Source organism: Leuciscus leuciscus (genome assembly GCF_965113295.1).
Source record: "Leuciscus leuciscus genome assembly, chromosome: 13".
In the NCBI taxonomy this organism is placed as follows: domain Eukaryota; kingdom Metazoa; phylum Chordata; class Actinopteri; order Cypriniformes; family Leuciscidae; genus Leuciscus; species Leuciscus leuciscus.
The window spans coordinates 28,787,952-28,807,026 of record NC_138737.1 but is presented as its reverse complement, the minus strand read 5'-3'; the positions used below and the strand labels follow the sequence as shown (position 1 = coordinate 28,807,026).

The 19,075-nt window shown below is 38.0% G+C and overlaps 1 protein-coding gene across 1 annotated transcript in view; it reads left to right on the top strand.

The window, feature by feature from the left end:
• mtor (mechanistic target of rapamycin kinase) overlaps positions 1 to 18,479 on the top strand; it is a 243,218-nt gene extending 224,739 nt beyond the window's left edge. Inside the window, exons 54-58 of the mRNA XM_082187716.1 lie at positions 108 to 173; positions 903 to 983; positions 17,221 to 17,301; positions 17,457 to 17,562; positions 18,181 to 18,479. Coding sequence (XP_082043842.1) covers positions 108 to 173; positions 903 to 983; positions 17,221 to 17,301; positions 17,457 to 17,562; positions 18,181 to 18,196 — 350 coding nt within the window. The 3' untranslated portion in view covers positions 18,197 to 18,479. The remainder of the gene's footprint in view (positions 1 to 107; positions 174 to 902; positions 984 to 17,220; positions 17,302 to 17,456; positions 17,563 to 18,180) is intronic.
• Positions 18,480 to 19,075: the final 596 nt, after the last annotated feature.

Sequence of the window (19,075 nt, the reverse complement as noted above, 5' to 3'; positions counted from 1 at the left end):
TTTTTCTTCTTCTTTCTTTTAACCTAAAATATTGATGTTAGGTTGACAGTCAATCCTCAGATGTTTGTGAATGTTAAGTAACTGGATGTTTCTGTTCTTTCCTACAGCAAACACTAAAGGAAACAAGCGCTCCAGGACCAGAACTGACTCCTATACAGCAGGACAGTCTGTTGGTGAGTCTTGACTTTAACCCATTCTAATTACCAATACCATAATAGGTTAAACTCCCCTATGAAACACCTTGACAAGCACAGTTTTCGGTAACACTTTTTGATGGTCCCTTTTGAACATTCTGTTGACTATAAGTAACTTTGCAACTACATGCCAATTTATTCTAACCCTAACCCTACCAGTCTACTAACACTCTAATGAGATTTAGTAGACATGTAGGTGCAACAATACTTATAGTCAACAGAATGTTAAAGGGACCATCAAAATAAAGTGAAACCCAGTTTTCTTTCATGCGTCTTATTTCCTTCTGAAATAGGAAGTTGGAAAGGTAGCCAGTAGCCTTTCATTTACATCACAGCAGTGATCCATGATTTGCTACTTTGCTACCAGTGTCTTTCTTTTTTTTTTTCTTTTTTTTTTTTTTACTTTTAGAAGCAGAGTAGTATATAGATGACCTCAAGCTAAAGTCTTGTTCACACAGAAATTACAGAATATGTACTGAGAAGTTGTTCCGGCAACTGTTCTGGCATTGCATGATTTTTTTCACACTGCCAGAGCTTTCCCGTATACAGTACAATGCTTTCATTCACAAACAACTCCCAAGCAGTAAAGACTTAAGTGACATTATGAAATGGCATCTAATGTACTCATCCAGAATTTCCATCAAAACTAATGCATGTTCATGGTAATAGATTTAATTTTGTGGTATGTTTTTGGTATGTTTCATGTAGAAGCCATGGAGGGTATTGACCTGGGAGAAACAACCCACAAAAAGCCAGGAACTACAGTGCCTGAGTCAATTCACTCCTTCAGTAAGTCCTTGAGAACTTAACTTCACTCCTTAAAGTTATGCTGCTTTCTAGTCCTCCTTGCTAGTTCCAATTTACAAACTCAGAAGTCATGATTATGATCTAAAGTGATTTTGGTTTGAATGGTGCGAGGACCCTGGAATTGTTCTGTTTATTATTTTCTAATTCTGGAAACTGAAGAACTTAGTTTCCTGGAAAACTTATTTTTTTTAACGAAATAAACGTGACATGACTTGATCTGAGTGCCGAATTGCAGAGCCGGTGCAAACATATCTACATCCCTATGATCAGATGCTTTCTCAACTACACTTTTCTCATTCTTGTGTTTGTTGGGTAAGAGTAGCACAAATAAACCATAAATAAAACACCACTTCTAACAGCATAGGCAACATAGGAATGTTTGCAAACAGTTTACAGTTGGTCAGGTATTTCAGATCTGGGCCTTAATAGGAAAACTGCGTGCAATGTATCTAGTTGTTATGACACGCTTCAGCATTTGTACACCCATTTAGGTAACACTTTATAATAACTTTCAAGAATAAATCATTAACAAACATTATATAATACTTAACAGATTATTAGTAAGTAAATATTCACATAGCTAGAAATTTTAGATAATGTGCTTGTTAATGTTAATTAATGAACTTATTAAACATTAAATATTGATTAACAGATCATTATTTAATGTAAATAGAAATGCTTACAAATGTCATTAAACTTTCATTTCATATGATCATGCACTTTTAAAAAGTCTACAAATGATTTTGACAGGTGATTACTATTTACTGTACATTGATTAACCCTCATCCTTCCCTCTGGGCATTTTGACCAGGAATCTTTTTTATTTATTTATTTATTTATTTATTTATTTTTATTGAGTGTTCATACAGTGTTATATTGAGTGTCCAAGACCCCGGGACTTTTGTCGCACTTGAACCACGAATACACACAAAAAAAGATTTCGAGGAGTTTTGTGGTTAAAATTGATAAAAGTAACAAATCCTTCCCTCGCGGGTCAATTTGACCCCCATAGGAATGAATGGAATGCAAGGAATGCTTCAGTACACATAGAAAACCCCAAAAATGCTCAAAATTCTAACTAAAAATGCTAAACCTTTACCCAAAAATTGTTTTTATAATGTTTACATGTGTATCTGAATGCCTACTGAAGTAAACTGATTTTAGGACCCAGCAGAACAGCTCATTTGTTCCAAATAGAGCTGTAATGCCATCTAGTGGCAAGAGTCATGAAATATCATGTTATATATTTTTTATATTTTTCCACAAGAGGTCGGCAAAGACATCCAATGTAAGATATTTTGAGCTGAATTAAAAGGTTATGCATTAAATTGTGAGTTATTTTGAATTTAAGTTCAAAATGGAATGTGCTTAAATTACTAATATTTATTTATTATGTATTGATCAAATTTAGAAATTTAAAGTTAAATAAAAGAAAAAATAACAAAAATCTCCAAAAGAAAAATGATCAAAATTAAATGAAATTAAATGACCCGCGAGGGAAGGTTGAGTTAACAAACATTATATAAATATTATAATGCTTAACGGATCATTAGTTAATATATACTCAAATAGGTATAAGATAACATGCTTGTTAATGTTTAAATAAACATATTAAACATTACATAAATGATTAACAGATCATTATTTAATGTAAATAAAATACTAAAAGATATAATTTAGCTTTGATTCATATATTACCTAATGCACTTTTTTACATTTACAAATGTTGTGAAAAAAAATAGTTTAATTAGTAATTTTTTTGCACCTTAAATAAACCATATTATTCAATAACTCATAACCACAGTCTGAAAAGGTCATACATCCAGTCTTCGTTTGTTGTATGTATTTTTTTTTACAAATCATTTATTCATTATTTGGTCCTGTTTTTGCAATACCCAATCTAAAGTTTAAACTATTCATTATTTGTAGATGTTTATAACTATTAATCATTTAGTACCTGTAAGGGCATTGGACTTTTAGCTACTGGTTAGTTAAGTTTAGCTTAATGCATTCTAAAGACATAACAACACCACATAATTGTAACATGTTTTTACTGCCTCAATACAAATACATTTTTCAATGAAATACTTGTTCATTTATTAAAACAATGTAATATAAACAGTTTGAACCATTTTCCCCTAAAGTAATCAAACTGACCCTGTACAGTGTTTTTTTACTTAAGTACACAGTCGTTAAAGACTCCTAATATAAAGTGGGACCAGTCATTCTTATATTGTTCAATTTTATGTTGAACATCTGGATCACTCATAGCTACCAAGCACCTTTTTGCATTTGTACTTTTGTAAATCTAAAAAAAGTGCATTTGGTAATATGAACTGAAGTTTAATAGCATTTGAAAGCATTTTAATTTACAGTCAAACCAAAATTTATTCAGACACCTTCAACATTTATCCAGCAGCTTAGCCAGCAGCCATATCACCCTGAAGCCCAAGACTGGTTGCCCACTGAAGCTAAGCAGGGCTGAGCCTGGTTAGTACCTGGATGGGAGACCTCCTGGGAAAAAACAGGTTGCTGCTGGAAGAGGTGTTAGTGAGGCCAGTAGGGGGTGCTCACCCTGTGGTCTGTGTGGGTCATAATGCCCCAGGCCAGTATAGTGACGGGGACACTATACTGCCAAAAGAGTACCGTCCTTCGGATGAGATGTTAAACCGAGGTCCTGATTCTCTGTGGTCATTAAAAATCCCAGGATGTCCTTCAAAAAAAGAGTAGGGGTGTAACCCCGGCATCCTGGCCAAATTTTCCCCTTGGCCTCTGTCTATCATGGCCTCCTAATCATCCTCATATACTGATTGGCTTCATCGCTCTGTCTCCTCTCCACCAGTAAGCTGGTGTGTGGTGGGCGTTCTGGCGCAATATGGCTGCCGTCGCATCATCCAAGTGGATGCTGCACATTGGTGGTGGTTGAGGAGATTCCCCCCTTCTATGTAAAGCGCTTTGAGGTCTCAGAAAAAGCGCTATATAAATATAACGAATTATTATTATTATTATCACATTATCACAGTTTATTTGCTATAGTTTAGAAAATGGTAATAAAATATGACAAGAACTCCAATCAGATGATATTTCAGTGGTTTCGGCCAGTGGTTAGACTGTCTCACAAATGAATTATGTTGAATATCTGTCAGCTGTTAAGCAATGCTTAATCTTGTTCAATCTGTGGTGTAAAAAAGGTCACATTAGCAATTAAAGAAAAAACACTTAAGCAAAACATGGTCAGGTCAAAGTGTCTGAATAATTTTTGGTTTTAAATTTTTTATTAATTTTACTGGTAGTCCACTGTATGAAGAATTTGCTGGTATAATATGTCACAGTTTACTTTATTTTGCTAGCTCATATAAATGAACTATAGTGTCCTGCACCCACTAGTAAACAAATATCAAAAATTATATCAGGTGTCTGAATCATTTTTGGTTTGACTGTAAATTATGATCTGTTAATCAATCAACATGTGATGTTTAATAAATTCATTAGTAAACATTAACACGCATATTATCTCATATTTCTAGCTATGTGAATATATATTAACTAATGATCTGTTAAGCATTATATAATGTTTGTTAATGATTTGTTATAAAGTGTTACCCTCATTTATTTTAAACACTCACTTTTGTGTTGTAAAATGTTGTGCTGTCACCCGGCTCACCTGTTATCTAGTAAGCACAAGAAGTGACTGCATCTAACGAATACTTTTTGCATTATTCATTTGAACGTGTCAGTCATTATCTGTTCATTTCTGAATAAGGTATTCAGCTTCGAGTACATCCCTAGCACAAACTGTAGGGCTGGATGATATGACAATAAAAAGTATATTGAAGATATCTCACAAGTGTCCCAATGTTGACTGCAGCAGTCAGTTAATAGGTGATAATCAAAAATATCAGGGGGAAAAAGATAAATGGTAAAACTCATAATATTTGTAATTATCCCAGTAGTTACCACATACATTTTTGCCATTTTGATACTATACAAAAAATTATAGAGTAATAAAATGTACTATACTCGTAATAAAAATATTATTTGATAAATTAGCTATAATCACTTGTGAAAAAGTATTTTACACATTGCTATGTGACATCAACATGCATTTATTATTCTTAAAATCACAATATGAACGTTAATCTTAAAAAATTTTGTTATTTTTCTTCAACATTTCTTCCAACTCCTCACGAAATGCAATTCATCAACATAAATTCAAAATTATAAGAACTTAATTGTAAAATGATGTAAGGCCCGCTATATTGGCCCAATCTGCCGGTTCGCCAATACACGGGGAAGGTTGTCACGTGTTCTGTCCTCACTCATGCAAAGTATTGGTTGGTTAAATTTGCAATACATTAATCATGTACTCACTCGTTAATTCATCTGACTCCATAAATGAAAGGTTTTTATAATATCTGTGCCTCACTAAAAGTGAGCGAATGTTTGACTATTCCTTTTAACCATTAAATAAACAATGTCAAACCCAGTTGGAATAATCACATTGTAGCAATTTAATATTTCAGATATCAGAGATCAATTCCACAATCTAGAACATGGTTATACATTGGTTACACCAAAGAATCTTACCCAGCTTGTACCTGAGATAGAGAGAGAGAAAGGAAAAGAGAGAGAGAGAGGGAGAGCGAGAGAGAGAGAGAGAGAGAGAGAGAGCGAGAGAAACCACCTATTCAATTCCACGTCCAGCCAAGAAGAAGAGACAGAGAGAGCCAGAACACCTTCCTTTATCCTCTGTCCAGGTGACAAGGGGGATGGGGTGAGACCACCCTCAAATGGCTTCTATCCCACAGAAGGGGGGTTGCCTTATCTGGCATTATCTCTAAACCGGTTTCCTATGAACTTCTATAAACCTTATTTCCTTTTATTTTATCTATCTGGATATGAGATATCTGTACCACTCACTTTGAGACATTTCAAATGACACCAAAAACATAACAGTCAATGTTGAATATTCACATTAAACCATGTTCTTGTGTGAGTTCCTAGTTTCTGAGAGGAAGAAAGGCTGTATTGGGAGGTCAAATGTTAATCAGCCAGCAGGGCCCTTTTGTCCCATAAATCAGGCCTCAACCAGTATTTTCAGTCTTACAGTTTCCCTCCTTGATCCCGTGGGTCACATTCCGATGAACACTTACGGGGTCACAGTAAGACGTTTGTTATAATCCTTGAAGATGTAGCACAAAAATTGTCTTTGCAATGTTGGCATCTGTAGAAGCTCAGTGGGCTGTGTTCACCTGCAGAACACCTGTTCCCACCAGGTGTATAGCTTGAGTCCAGCGGGTGGATGAATGCGTTCAGGTTCTCTTCCTGTAATCCTGTGATGTGAGCAAAGTTCATAGAGTCAATCTGGACCTTTTGTGACTTGTTCAGTTGACGTGTCATTCCTTCATGGAGAAACTTCCGCTTCCCTGGCACCTTCTCCACGATGATGATCTGACCCTTCTTGACCAACCCTGTCACCTCCAGCGGTACGGTGGTCTGGGCAGACCTCAGTGGATGAAGGGCTTCTCCTTTGGTCCACACGGCTTTGTGTGCGACACCTGAAAAGCATCTTAAATGTCCGCTTCACGATTGAGCACATATGAACTAACAGTCGTAAGGAAATGCATAGGAACGCATAATGCAATAAGGAAAAATCATGTCATGTTCAATGTAAAATACCATGTTCATGTCAGCAATTGTGAGTGGTACGTTTGGTCTCATTAATTACCTGATTTTTAATTACCACGTCAATAGTACTCCTATAGAGGGTCAAGGAAGGACAAAGGAAGATCTTACAAGCTCTTACCCTGTTTCTAGAAACATTTAAATAAATGGCATTCTAACAAAACAACCAGTGCTATTTTGGTGTAACCAAACATAGAGATTCAATTGAATTGATGTCCAAATACATTGTTGCAAGTAAAATGGACAATATACAAATATGCAGATAAGTTTCAGAAATGTTTTTCTGAATTACTCAAAGGAAATCAAAATAAGTTTCAGAAATTTAAATCAAAATAAGTTTCAGAAATGTTTTTCTGAATTACTCAAAGGAAAATGTGCAGAAATCAAAATAAGTTTCAAAAAATTAAAATCAAAATAAGTTTCAGAAATGTTTTCTGAATTACTCAAAGGAAATCAAAATAAGTTTCAAAAAATTAAAATCAAAATAAATTTCAGAAATGTTTTTCTGAATTACTCAAAGGAAAAAAAATGCAGAAATCAAAATGGGTTTCCGAAATGCATCAAGAGGTCGGTGTAAACCAATCAATGGTTTTGTGTGTTTGTGTGAGAATTTTTTTGAATGTCAGAGTGTGTTTTTGTCTGTGTGTGTGTGTGTGTGTGTGTGTGTGTGTGTGTGTGTGTGTGTGTGTGTGTGTGTGTGTGTGTGTGTGTGTGTGTGTGTGTGTGTGTGTGTGTGTGTGTGTGTGTGTGTGTGTGTGTGTGTGTGTGTGTGTTTGAGAGTGTGTGTATTGATCTGGCTAAGTCACAGTCGATGACAGAGTTGAATTGTAAATTTTTGTACTTGATTGAATTGGTCTCAGTTCAGATTTATCCATTTTAATTATGTTTCTGTTATTAGTGGTAAGTTGAGAAATCAGGGGCCCTCTGATCTTCCAACTCCCACCAACAATCATAGAGTTTGAAATTTAATGGCAGGTCTGCCTTAGAATTTGTCTTGATTTGAGACTGTAGCCATTCAGTTGTTCATGTGTGTTACATTAGTTAGCAGTTTGTTGTGAATAGCGTATGCTATTCTCTGTGTCTCTGTTAGACCATGATCATGAGATCAGCTCCACCCTGTGTGTGTGAAGCTATCTGGATCTGTTAGTATGAAGATGACACATCTTCGTCTGATGTGCAGTGTTCAGCCTGGATAGACCATCTACCCCAGGTGATGTTGCTGTGAGGGTATAGTGATGGAGGGGTGTGTTCAGTGTTCATGTCTAGGAGATGGGTGGAATCTAATCTATAACAATTGTGTTGCAAATTTCGATCCAGTTCTAAACTGGGAGGCCATATTTATGCAGTAATGTGATAGTGTGACGTGTGAAAAGGCCTTTTATAATGTCTTTTCACCCATCTCCCGAGTCTCAGGTTATGTTCGAACAATTCCGCTGTCCTGGATTTGCTCCAGGTGGGCTCCACCATTTTGCAGGAGTAGCCTAAGCCTGAGACAGAAAACAGAGGAGAGCAAACCACAGATAATTCCAATATTTCAAAAGCATTAAATTCAGACGTGTAGAATTATTTTACTTGTTAGCAATTTTAATTCCAGATGTCACATGAAACCGAGTTTCATTGACCACGTCTGAATTGTTGCTGTTGTCTCAGTGTGTTGTGACACCTGAAGCTGCTTTTTCAGTTCAGCCTTCAGTCTGCTGCATGTGCAATGCATTCACACATTTTAATTTGTGCAGATATTTTTTGACCTGCAAAAAACTGTGGTACTTCTGTCTGCTGTTTAGCATTTCACACCCTCCTCGTAAATTTACTTATCTTATCAGATTCAATTCAGTTGGTGCACCCCAGTCAAGGATTATTTAGCGTGCTATTACCTGTGCCACACTCCTAGCCGTGTTTTCTAACGGTGAAAAATAAAGGCATACTCCGCCCCTTTTTGGCACTGGGTAGCACACAAATGAAATTCTGTTTCAGAAATTCAATTTTAATGACGAAAGTCACACTTCTCCAATTATTGTCCTGCTCGGCGAGTGTAAATATAATGTTTATTATAATTCAAGTTATAATATAATTATATTCTTTAACAATACAAGTCAAATTATATTGTTTTCGGTCTCTGGAACAACTTCACGCATGGTCAAATCTCTACTTGTTCTCATGTCAATACATTTGAATGTTAAAAGGCCTTTTGGCTCAGGGCTGATAAGATGTACATTCGCTGTTTTTCTTTTTCCCTTTGCTAGGTTTCAAATACCTTTTCTTCTCATTTAGTCTTTTTAAATGGCCATTATAACGTTTGATTCTTCTATTTACTCTTACTTTATATTTTTCCGTTTATAGATAAGGAAACTATATCGCTTTGCAGTCCTTCTCCTAAGGATGCACGACACAAGTGGTCAGTCCCGAAGATCAGAAGCTGAGGCAATGGCTAAATATCTAGGACGTTGCCGTAATCCCAACGCGCAACAATCAAAGATATATTCAGTAGCCCTCTTGGATGCCCTTCAGGAACTTAATTCAATCGTTTTACTTTAGTAGGTTTTGGCCACCATTAAAGATGCCAGTAGATCAACTTAACTTCTCTTTAATAGTTTTGGATTAGCCAGGCCCGTGATTGTTCACGCACAACATTAAAGTAACATTAAATTAGAACAGAAGTCATCGGAAGCGTTCAAGCTAGGTTGATCAATCAGCATCTTGCTGATCCTAGTCGAACTAACCCATCCTCTCATCCAAGCAGCCCGCACACTTCCTGATATCAGTTATTAACCGTCGTTAATCTCTGACGCAATCTTGTGGAATATACGAATCCGTTAATCTATTTTGGAAAAAACAAATCTCAGAGTAATTCAGAATACATTCAAACATAACAATATTTCGTTCTCTGAAGCCTTAAATATGAAAAGGTTTTTTGTTTCAGGATTAATGAGATGCGTTCGCTGTTTCTGATTTTCAAATTCATTGTGAATCACATTATAGCCATCAAATTCAGCACAGACACACGCGTTTACTTCAGTTTACACAGGACACATGGCCTAGAATACAACATCTACAACCTTTTACCTAAGTGTTCCAAATACACCCACAGCAAAACAATAGAATACAACATCTATATCACCTTTGCCTAAGTGTTTCAACTACACTTACAGTAAAGTAATCCTGTGTTTAAAGAATAAACTTTAAATTAGCCTATGTGCATGTTGTAGCACAAACAACCAAATTGTGTTCTATGTGCACGATGTGTAGTGCACGATGTGTTAAGCACAATTTCAAATGTGAAAATGCAGAATTTAGATGTTAAACTGTTAAGCTATTTGCTATTGGGCTGCTACCCGACTAGCAAATGACGCTAATAGCTGAAGGCCTTGAGCATCCAAAGTTGTTAGGTCAGTAAGAGTTTTAGATGCATTTGAGCTTTGGTTACTTGCAGAGTGCTGGTTTTTGTCATTAGATTGTGATTGTCTGCGTTTTATGAAATAGGGTGGAGGTCTGCCTCTGCCCAGTGACCAACACTTTTCCTCTGTATGGCCTGTTTTGTGACAGGAATTACAGAATCTGTTCAGTTTGCCACAGTGTGGCTTTCTGAATTCTCCTGCAGATGGAGGATCTTCATGACATTCTAACACAGCTACCTCATCATGCATTTGTTTCCGTGACTCAATTCTTGTTGCCCAGCTAACTATACCTTCGAATGTGTTTTGTGCTGGAGAAGCACCACACATGAGTGATTGCTGTACACGCGGCCCTGCATTTGTAAGCAGGAATTCAAGGAGAATTACATTGTTGTGGTTAATACCTTCAATTCCAGAATACTCCTCAAAAAGTTCAAACATATTTTCTGCATATGTCTCAAACGATTCTTCAGTACTCTGTTTCCAATTGAAAATCAATTCCCATCCAACAGGACTACAACCACGCAGCTCGCGAAGGCATTGTTTTAGTCTATTCAAGATTTCGCTCTCAGGCTCATTTTGATGCATTGACTGCACAATGGTGCCTGTCATCAAAACCTGTGGTATCTTATAGTTCAGAACATCTGGAATTGAGCTGATAACAATTTGCCAAATATCTTTTGGTTCGAGCTGAAATGCATGTTTTAGACTAACAATGTGTCTCCACCATGGTTCGAATGGCCCTTTCAAAGGGAACGGTCCGATCTCTGCTTTAAACAAGCTACATTCAGTTACTGTTAAAGGACGCCGAATGGTTGACTCTGTGCCGTTTGGGTGCCGTATCACCTTAAGGGCAGAAACAGGCACTCTTTTCATAACTTTATCACATGCTTCATCTGTCTGTAAAGATACAAGATTATTAGAGCAGGCTGCCTCATCTAAGAAGTGTACATTTTTAGCCCAATCACTGTTAAGCTTGTTGGGAGACTTGCTTTTAGCATTTAGCTTAGCCTTAAGATCTGCAATGGTGTCTTTGTGATTTTTACACTTTTTAGTCAGGGCTAACAGCTCAGCTAGTAATTTATCTAGCTGTGTTTGAAGATCTTGAATCTTTTCCTCAGACTTTTGTGCCTCTGCATTTTTAGAATGCACTTCTTCACATTTAGCATCCATAAGCGAAGATAGAAATTTTAACTCATTTAGCCGTTTATAACTTATGAAGTTTAAAGCCTCAATTATTTCACCATGTTTTGATTTCTTCTGTTTACTACCCACTGTTTTCCACCAAGTGAAAATTTCATTGTCCATAGCATCCATGTTAAGACCTTTTCTACTGAGTTTGTACAGTGTAGGCTGAACCTTTTCGGCCCATAATGTAAACAAGACATGATCAGTACACATGATTTCACAATAATGGGCTTACAGTTAATTTTCCCAGATTTTTGACTAGATAGTCTTCTTTCTAAAAAAGATCTATCTCCATCCCAGCATATCAAATACTTTAGGGGTTTACTTCTCAGAGGAACTTAAATAAGCCAAATTAAATTGAATTACTTAATTTAATTCCATCTGTGTCAAAGTTTAAGATTTTAATGGAATATAGAGTTTGTCAAGATTAGTTTAGTATAGGATATTAATGTTTTCAATGTGGCTTTTGGGCCTACCCAGCCAGTGAGACGAAACATGGTTTAAGCGTTTGGACGCAGCATGGCTTTAGCCTTTAGCATTAGCCTTGGGCACAGCATGGCTTAGCATTGACAATAGCACTTAGCATTAGCCTTGATATTTGAGTTTTAGCTTGTAAATCATATCATCCTGTTTTCCCCAAATTTTCTTTTCATAAACAATGCATCGATCTGCCTTTTTTATTTATAAAATCACGTGTTTTCCGATCTTTTACAAACTTAGATTTTTCTTTCTCTGTTTTCTGTTAGTTTGCTCATTCTCTTCGAGTGTTGCTGGTTTCAACAATGGCCGGAAAACATGCGCCTGATTTTAAAACTTTTAGGCTTTACTTTTTTAGCTCTTCATCGATTATTCATTATTTGGAAGATGCTATACTTTAGGTTTCGTTTCTTGTTGCTTAGGCAAAACAAGGAGATCTTTAAAATCTAATGCACAAGGGTTTTCGTTCTTCATCTGGCTACCGCATCACGTTCTAAACAAAGGGCTTTAATTCCGACCCGTAAACAATGCAAACATTTCTTCAACACTTCTATAAAGGGCAGAAAAAGTTTACTTACCATCGCGGCGGAAGAAAGAGAAGATGTTCAAACCTCTTGTTGATTTTAAAATCCCAAATACTTGCTGAAAAGGACATTTCTCGTGAAACTGTTTTGATCTGTTTTGAGATCACGTCCGAGGTCACCATTTTGTAAGGCCCGCTATATTGGCCCAATCTGCCGGTTAGCCAATACACGGGGAAGGTTGTCACGTGTTCTGTCCTCACTCATGCAAAGTATTGGTTGGTTAAATTTGCAATACATTAATCATGTACTCACTCGTTAATTCATCTGACTCCATAAATGAAAGGTTTTTATAATATCTGTGCCTCACTAAAAGTGAGCGAATGTTTGACTATTCCTTTTAACCATTAAATAAACAATGTCAAACCCAGTTGGAATAATCACATTGTAGCAATTTAATATTTCAGATATCAGAGATCAATTCCACAATCTAGAACATGGTTATACATTGGTTACACCAAAGAATCTTACCCAGCTTGTACCTGAGATAGAGAGAGAGAAAGGGAAAGAGAGAGAGAGAGGGAGAGCGAGAGAGAGAGAGAGAGAGAGAGCGAGAGAAACCACCTATTCAATTCCACGTCCAGCCAAGAAGAAGAGACAGAGAGAGCCAGAACACCTTCCTTTATCCTCTGTCCAGGTGACAAGGGGGATGGGGTGAGACCACCCTCAAATGGCTTCTATCCCACAGAAGGGGGGTTGCCTTATCTGGCCATCCATCCATCCATCCATCTTCTACCGCTTATCCGGGGCCGGGTCGCGGGGGCAGCAGTCTAAGCAGGGATGCCCAGACTTCCCTCTCCCTAGACACTTCCTCCAGCTCTTCCGGGGGGACACCGAGGCGTTCCCAGGCCAGCCGGGAGACATAGTCTCTCCAGCGTGTCCTAGGTCTTCCCCGGGGTCTCCTCCCGGTGGGACATGCCCGGAACACCTTCCCGGGAAGGCGTCCAGGAGGCATCCGGAAAAGATGCCCGAGCCACCTCAACTGACCCCTCTCGATGTGGAGGAGCAGCGGCTCTACTCTGAGCTCCTCCCGAGTGACCGAGCTTCTCACCCTATCTCTAAGGGATCGCCCAGCCACCCTGCGGAGAAAGCTCATTTCGGCCGCTTGTATCCGGGATCTTGTCCTTTCGGTCATGACCCACAGCTCATGACCATAGGTGAGAGTAGGAACGTAGATTGACTGGTAAATCGAGAGCTTCGCCTTGCGGCTCAGCTCCTTCTTTACCACGACAGACCGGTACAGGGATTGCATTACTGCAGAAGCTGCACCGATCCGCCTGTCAATCTCCCGTTCCATCCTTCCCTCACTCGTGAACAAGACCCCAAGATACTTGAACTCCTCCACTTGAGGCAGGAGCTCTCCACCAACCTGAAGCGAGCAAGCCACCCTTTTCCGACTGAGAACCATGGCCTCGGACTTGGAGGTGCTGATTTTCATCCCAGCCGCTTCACACTCGGCTGCAAACCGTCCCAGTGCATGCTGGAGGTCCTGGTCTGATGAGGCCAACACGACAACATCATCCGCAAAGAGCAGAGATGAAATCGTGTGGTCCCCAAACCCGACCCCCTCCGGCCCCTGGCTGCGCCTAGAAATTCTGTCCATAAAAATTATGAACAGAACCGGCGACAAAGGGCAGCCCTGCCGGAGTCCAACACGCACCGGGAACAAGTCTGACTTACTGCTGGCAATACGAACCAAGCTCCTGCTCCGGTCGTACAGGGACCGGATAGCCCTTAGCAAAGGGCCCCGGACCCCATACTCCCGGAGCACCCTCCACAGGCCGCCGCGAGGGACACAGTCGAATGCCTTCTCCAAATCCACAAAGCACATGTAGATTGGTTGGGCAAACTCCCATGAGCCCTCCAGCACCCTGTAGAGGGTATAGAGCTGGTCCAGTGTTCCACGACCGGGACGAAAACCACACTGTTCCTCCTGAATCCGAGGTTCTACTATCGGCCGGATTCTCCTCTCCAGTACCCTGGCATAGACTTTCCCAGGGAGGCTGAGAAGTGTGATCCCCCTATAGTTGGATAAGGATAATGCCTTATCTGGCATTATCTCTAAACCGGTTTCCTATGAACTTCTATAAACCTTATTTCCTTTTATTTTATCTATCTGGATATGAGATATCTGTACCACTCACTTTGAGACATTTCAAATGACACCAAAAACATAACAGTCAATGTTGAATATTCACATTAAACCATGTTCTTGTGTGAGTTCCTAGTTTCTGAGAGGAAGAAAGGCTGTATTGGGGAGGTCAAATGTTAATCAGCCAGCAGGGCCCTTTTGTCCCATAAATCAGGCCTCAACCAGTATTTTCAGTCTTACAATGATTAGCAACTAAGAAATTTAGCAACACAGGCATAATAGGAAAGCTAATGTTTACTGTTGGTTTAAGTACAAGTATAGTTAAACAAACCTTTAACATTTCAATTTAACGTCCCATAAACTACTGATACTCTTTTCTGCCCCTGCTCAAGAGATATTTACACAGAATCCGCAGATTCTCTCACTCGCACGGACATGCTGAATCTCTCTGGCCCAGTTTCTATTTCTCTCTAGTGCAGTTTATATTATGTCCAATTATGATATTGTCACTGAAACATTACAATGTATTTAATTGTGACTTGTATTGCGATGTGTCTATTTTATTATTAGTGAAAGTGAATTTATAGTCGAAAGGTAGTTGGTTAAATCACCAGTGTGAACAGGTTTAAATCTTGGCCAAATTAAATAAAAATTAAAAATAAATTAAAAATGTAATTAAATATCTTCAAATGTTTTTCAAAGATGAATGAAAGTCTTATTGGTTTGGAACGACAATCATTAAAATAAATATAGCTGCGAGCAGCAATTATCGGGGTTCAAGCATCGAGTTCATTATGACATCAATGCTTTTGGGGTCTAGGCCCATGGTTATAGCCATTTTCTTGTTTTTTATGTTATAGTGCCACCAAGAGGCCATCTCCACAATCGTTTATTTTATTTTTTGCTGTGACCTCAGATTGAGCTTACATATGTGTACCATTTTTATAACCATTTTAGTAAATGTAGCCCCGCCCACTTAAAACATCTTGTTTTTTTTGCTCTGTTGCAAACGTGAATCGAAATTTTTAACTGTTTATTGATAATTATAGATATTTATACTCAAGAGCATATTTCTGCTCTGGTTTGGTTCCGATTGGGCTAAAAACCTAGGACTAGTTCGTAAAAGTAGCTTTTGGTCAAAATCCAAAATGGCTGAAAAAATGTCATGGCAGAAATGAAATCGGACATTTATTATTTGTCTTGAGCCAAGGATTCCAATTCCATCGACGACCAATGGTCTCGGAGTTATGAGTGATTTCACGTTTTTAATTGCTGTGGCGACCGTTTCAGTTGCTGAAATTTCTGTGCATTGCGCTTGAACCCCTAGTTAAATAGTTTAGTAATTATTATACTTTTGTGTAATTCACGAAGCCCAGCACATGATACGCAGAAACATGATATGAACTTACAAGCATGTTTTATTAATTAGTCTTTCGTTTAAGTTCAAACATGACAACATTTTATTAATTTGTTCTTTCATTTTAGATCCCTTGTTTTTTATGGTATTTTATTAGATCCCTTGTTTTAATTTGTTCCTTTGGTTTGCTTTAATTAAATCAAGGGAATTAATAATACAACATGCTCACAATTTAACTAAAATAAAGGAATTCATAAAAAGGGCTTGACTTAAAGGAACACGGCGACTTTTTGGGACTTTAGCTTATTCACCGTATCCCCCAGAGTTAGATAAGTCCATACCCTTTTCATCTCCGTGTGTGCCATAACTCTGTCTGACGCACCCACTGCTAGCCTAGCTTAGCACAAAGACTGGAGGTAAACGACTCCAGCTAGCATACTGCTCCCAATAAATGACAAAATAACACCAACATTTTCCTATTTACATGTTGCGTTTTGTATATACTCACAGCGTGTACAAATAACAAGGTCACATGAGACACAGCCATCTTCTAACCGTATACATACTGGGAACTATATTCTCAGCACGTGAGAAGCCCCGTGGTGAGGAGCAGAGAGTTCGCTCAGAGTTGGAGTAAATCACTCCGCAGAAGTAGCTGTGCTTCGCCTTATTTAATTTTTTATATGAATTTTAAACATTTTATATAAATGTATTTGTGAGAAATATTAAATAATGTGGTCAAAATATACTAATCTATGTATTAGAAAACTAAGCCACTACTCTTAATTCTGCCATGCAGAGAAATTCCTATCATTTTTATTGTATGGCAAGGAAAATAGGATTCAATTATGTAAGGAATAATTGACGACAGGTGACCAATAGGCTAGCGAAACTGTAAGTTCATCTGCTCTAAGAAACGCCGTTATTACCTCGCTTGTGAGAAATGTCATGTGATAAAATCTTCAAAACAGCACTTACAACACGTTACTGTGCGAGTGTGTGTCTGTACTGTATGTGTGTGCGTTTGAGGGAGAGAGAGAGCGGGAGAAAGAGTTTATGCTTTCTAATTTTGCCGTGCGTTACCCTGGAAATAATTGCACACCTTGGAACGTTTGTCAATCAATCAGAATCAAGCATTGAACAGCCCCGTAGTATAAATAAATAGAAATGCACACCTATTTCATGTGTAATTATCTAAAATACGAGAAACACTTATATGATATGCTTGCTCTGCTAGCACAACTAATTTTGAATTGAAATAGTAGATCAGTATGTTGGCTTCTCAAGCCAATAATAAAGTCTTAAAAGAAAGAATCTGCTTACTCTGGCGTATTCATACAAAGAAATTCATTATTTTTTTTAAATGCTTACTGTATTCATACAAAGAATCAGATTTCAGGCTGTGTGTTTGTCATTGACATTGTTGCTTCATTTTTTATTCCTTCAGTTGGAGATGGCCTTGTGCAACCTGAAGCCTTGAACAAGAAAGCCATCCAAATTATCAACAGGGTGCGGGACAAGCTAACTGGTAAGCAAAACTCTGGCCTTTTCTCTTTTAGACCACAGAAGACTGAGCACACATTTCTAAGTGACGATTCTAGCACTAACATACAGTACATTATCAAACATCAATAGCTGTGAAACAAATATTAATGGATTCATGTGATATTCTTTTACTTCTAGGACGAGACTTTTCCCATGATGAGACCCTGGATGTACCTACTCAAGTGGAGCTGCTCATCAAACAAGCTACTTCGCATGAAAACCTGTGCCAGTGTTACATTGGATGGTATGCGTTTTTATTGTCTTGCTTAAAGGTTGTATCAGCGATTTCAGGCCCAAAAAAGGCCCAAACATAAATGATCACATTCATCTAATCTTTCCTAACGATCCGCTAGCTGCCCGCCCCATAAGCAGGCCGTCAAAAAAACGTGTCTCTGTAGGCAGCCTAGGCTCTGAGATCTGCACACAAAAACAATTGGTTTCACCAACCACTCAAAACCAAAATAAATAGTGTTCCAACCAATCACCGACAGTGGGTGTTGTGAGGTTTTGCGGTCGTGACTCCGACTTCGCGTGCAGCCGTGTATGAGCGCAAAACCTCACAACACCCACCCCCTGTGGGTGATTGGTTGGAACACTATTTATTTTGGGGCGGGCAGCTAGCGGATCGTTAGGAAAGTTTAGATGAATGTGATCATTTATGTTTGGGGCCTGAAATCGCTGATACAACCTTTAAGAAATTGTAAAGAGTGTAAAACAGATATTTAAATGTATGGATTTTTTATTTTATTTTATTTTTTTAAGAAAGTGTTATTTTATCCTGCGATATATGTAGTGTTGTGTGCTTAAAGTCTTTTTTTCTCTCTCTCTCTCTCTCTCTCTCTCTCTCTCTTATTCTCTTTAGGTGCCCTTTTTGGTAGAACTTCATATTGCTACTGCTTTCTTTTTCTTTATTTTGCTGTCAAATTCACCTTGGATAGTGATGCAAGCACAGACTTTGATAATTGACATTGATTTGAAAAAAAAAATGAAGCAGTCACTCTTCTAAGCAAACCCCTGAAAAATCTGAAGAATTAATCTTGGTGGAGATTTTGTAATATGACTATCACATTGTCAGTGTTTTATTTTATTTGAAATGATTTGTACAAGTTGTACAGGGACAAATATCACCAAAAAAAAATAAAGAATTAAAGAAAATTAAGAGACTGTTTCATATAGAAAATGAAACCTATTTTATCTTCATGACAGTTAAATGTTCTTTACAATAAAACTGTACAAATGACGACCCGAATATTAAATGATGACAATACAATCTTATATTACTCAATGTCTCCTCCATTAGCAATGTTTATGTCAGTGTTTCAGTAGTTAAGTCATGTTAAGATACGCTTGATATTAACATAGAACCGCTTGCGGGAAAGTTATGAAATTTGGCACACTGATAGAGGACAGTCTAAACTGTCACCACAGCAAATTTGGTGTCTTAAAACCAATCCCTCTAGCGCCACCAACTGTCCAAAGTTGCACTCATGTTTATGCTAATAACTTTTGAACCACATGGGCTAGAAACAAAATTCTTTTTCCCTCTGATTCCCTAGCTCAAGCCAATTCGATTGCACCCTATGACGTCATTTTCCGTCATGGAAATTTTTCCGCCATTTTGAATTTTCCGATAAACCTACTTTTTCGAACTCCTCCTAGGCCGTTGCTCCGATTTTCATGAAAATTGAACCAGATCATCTCCAGACCATGCCGACAAAAAGTTATGGAATTCAAGTTGATTCGTCAAACCGTTTTCG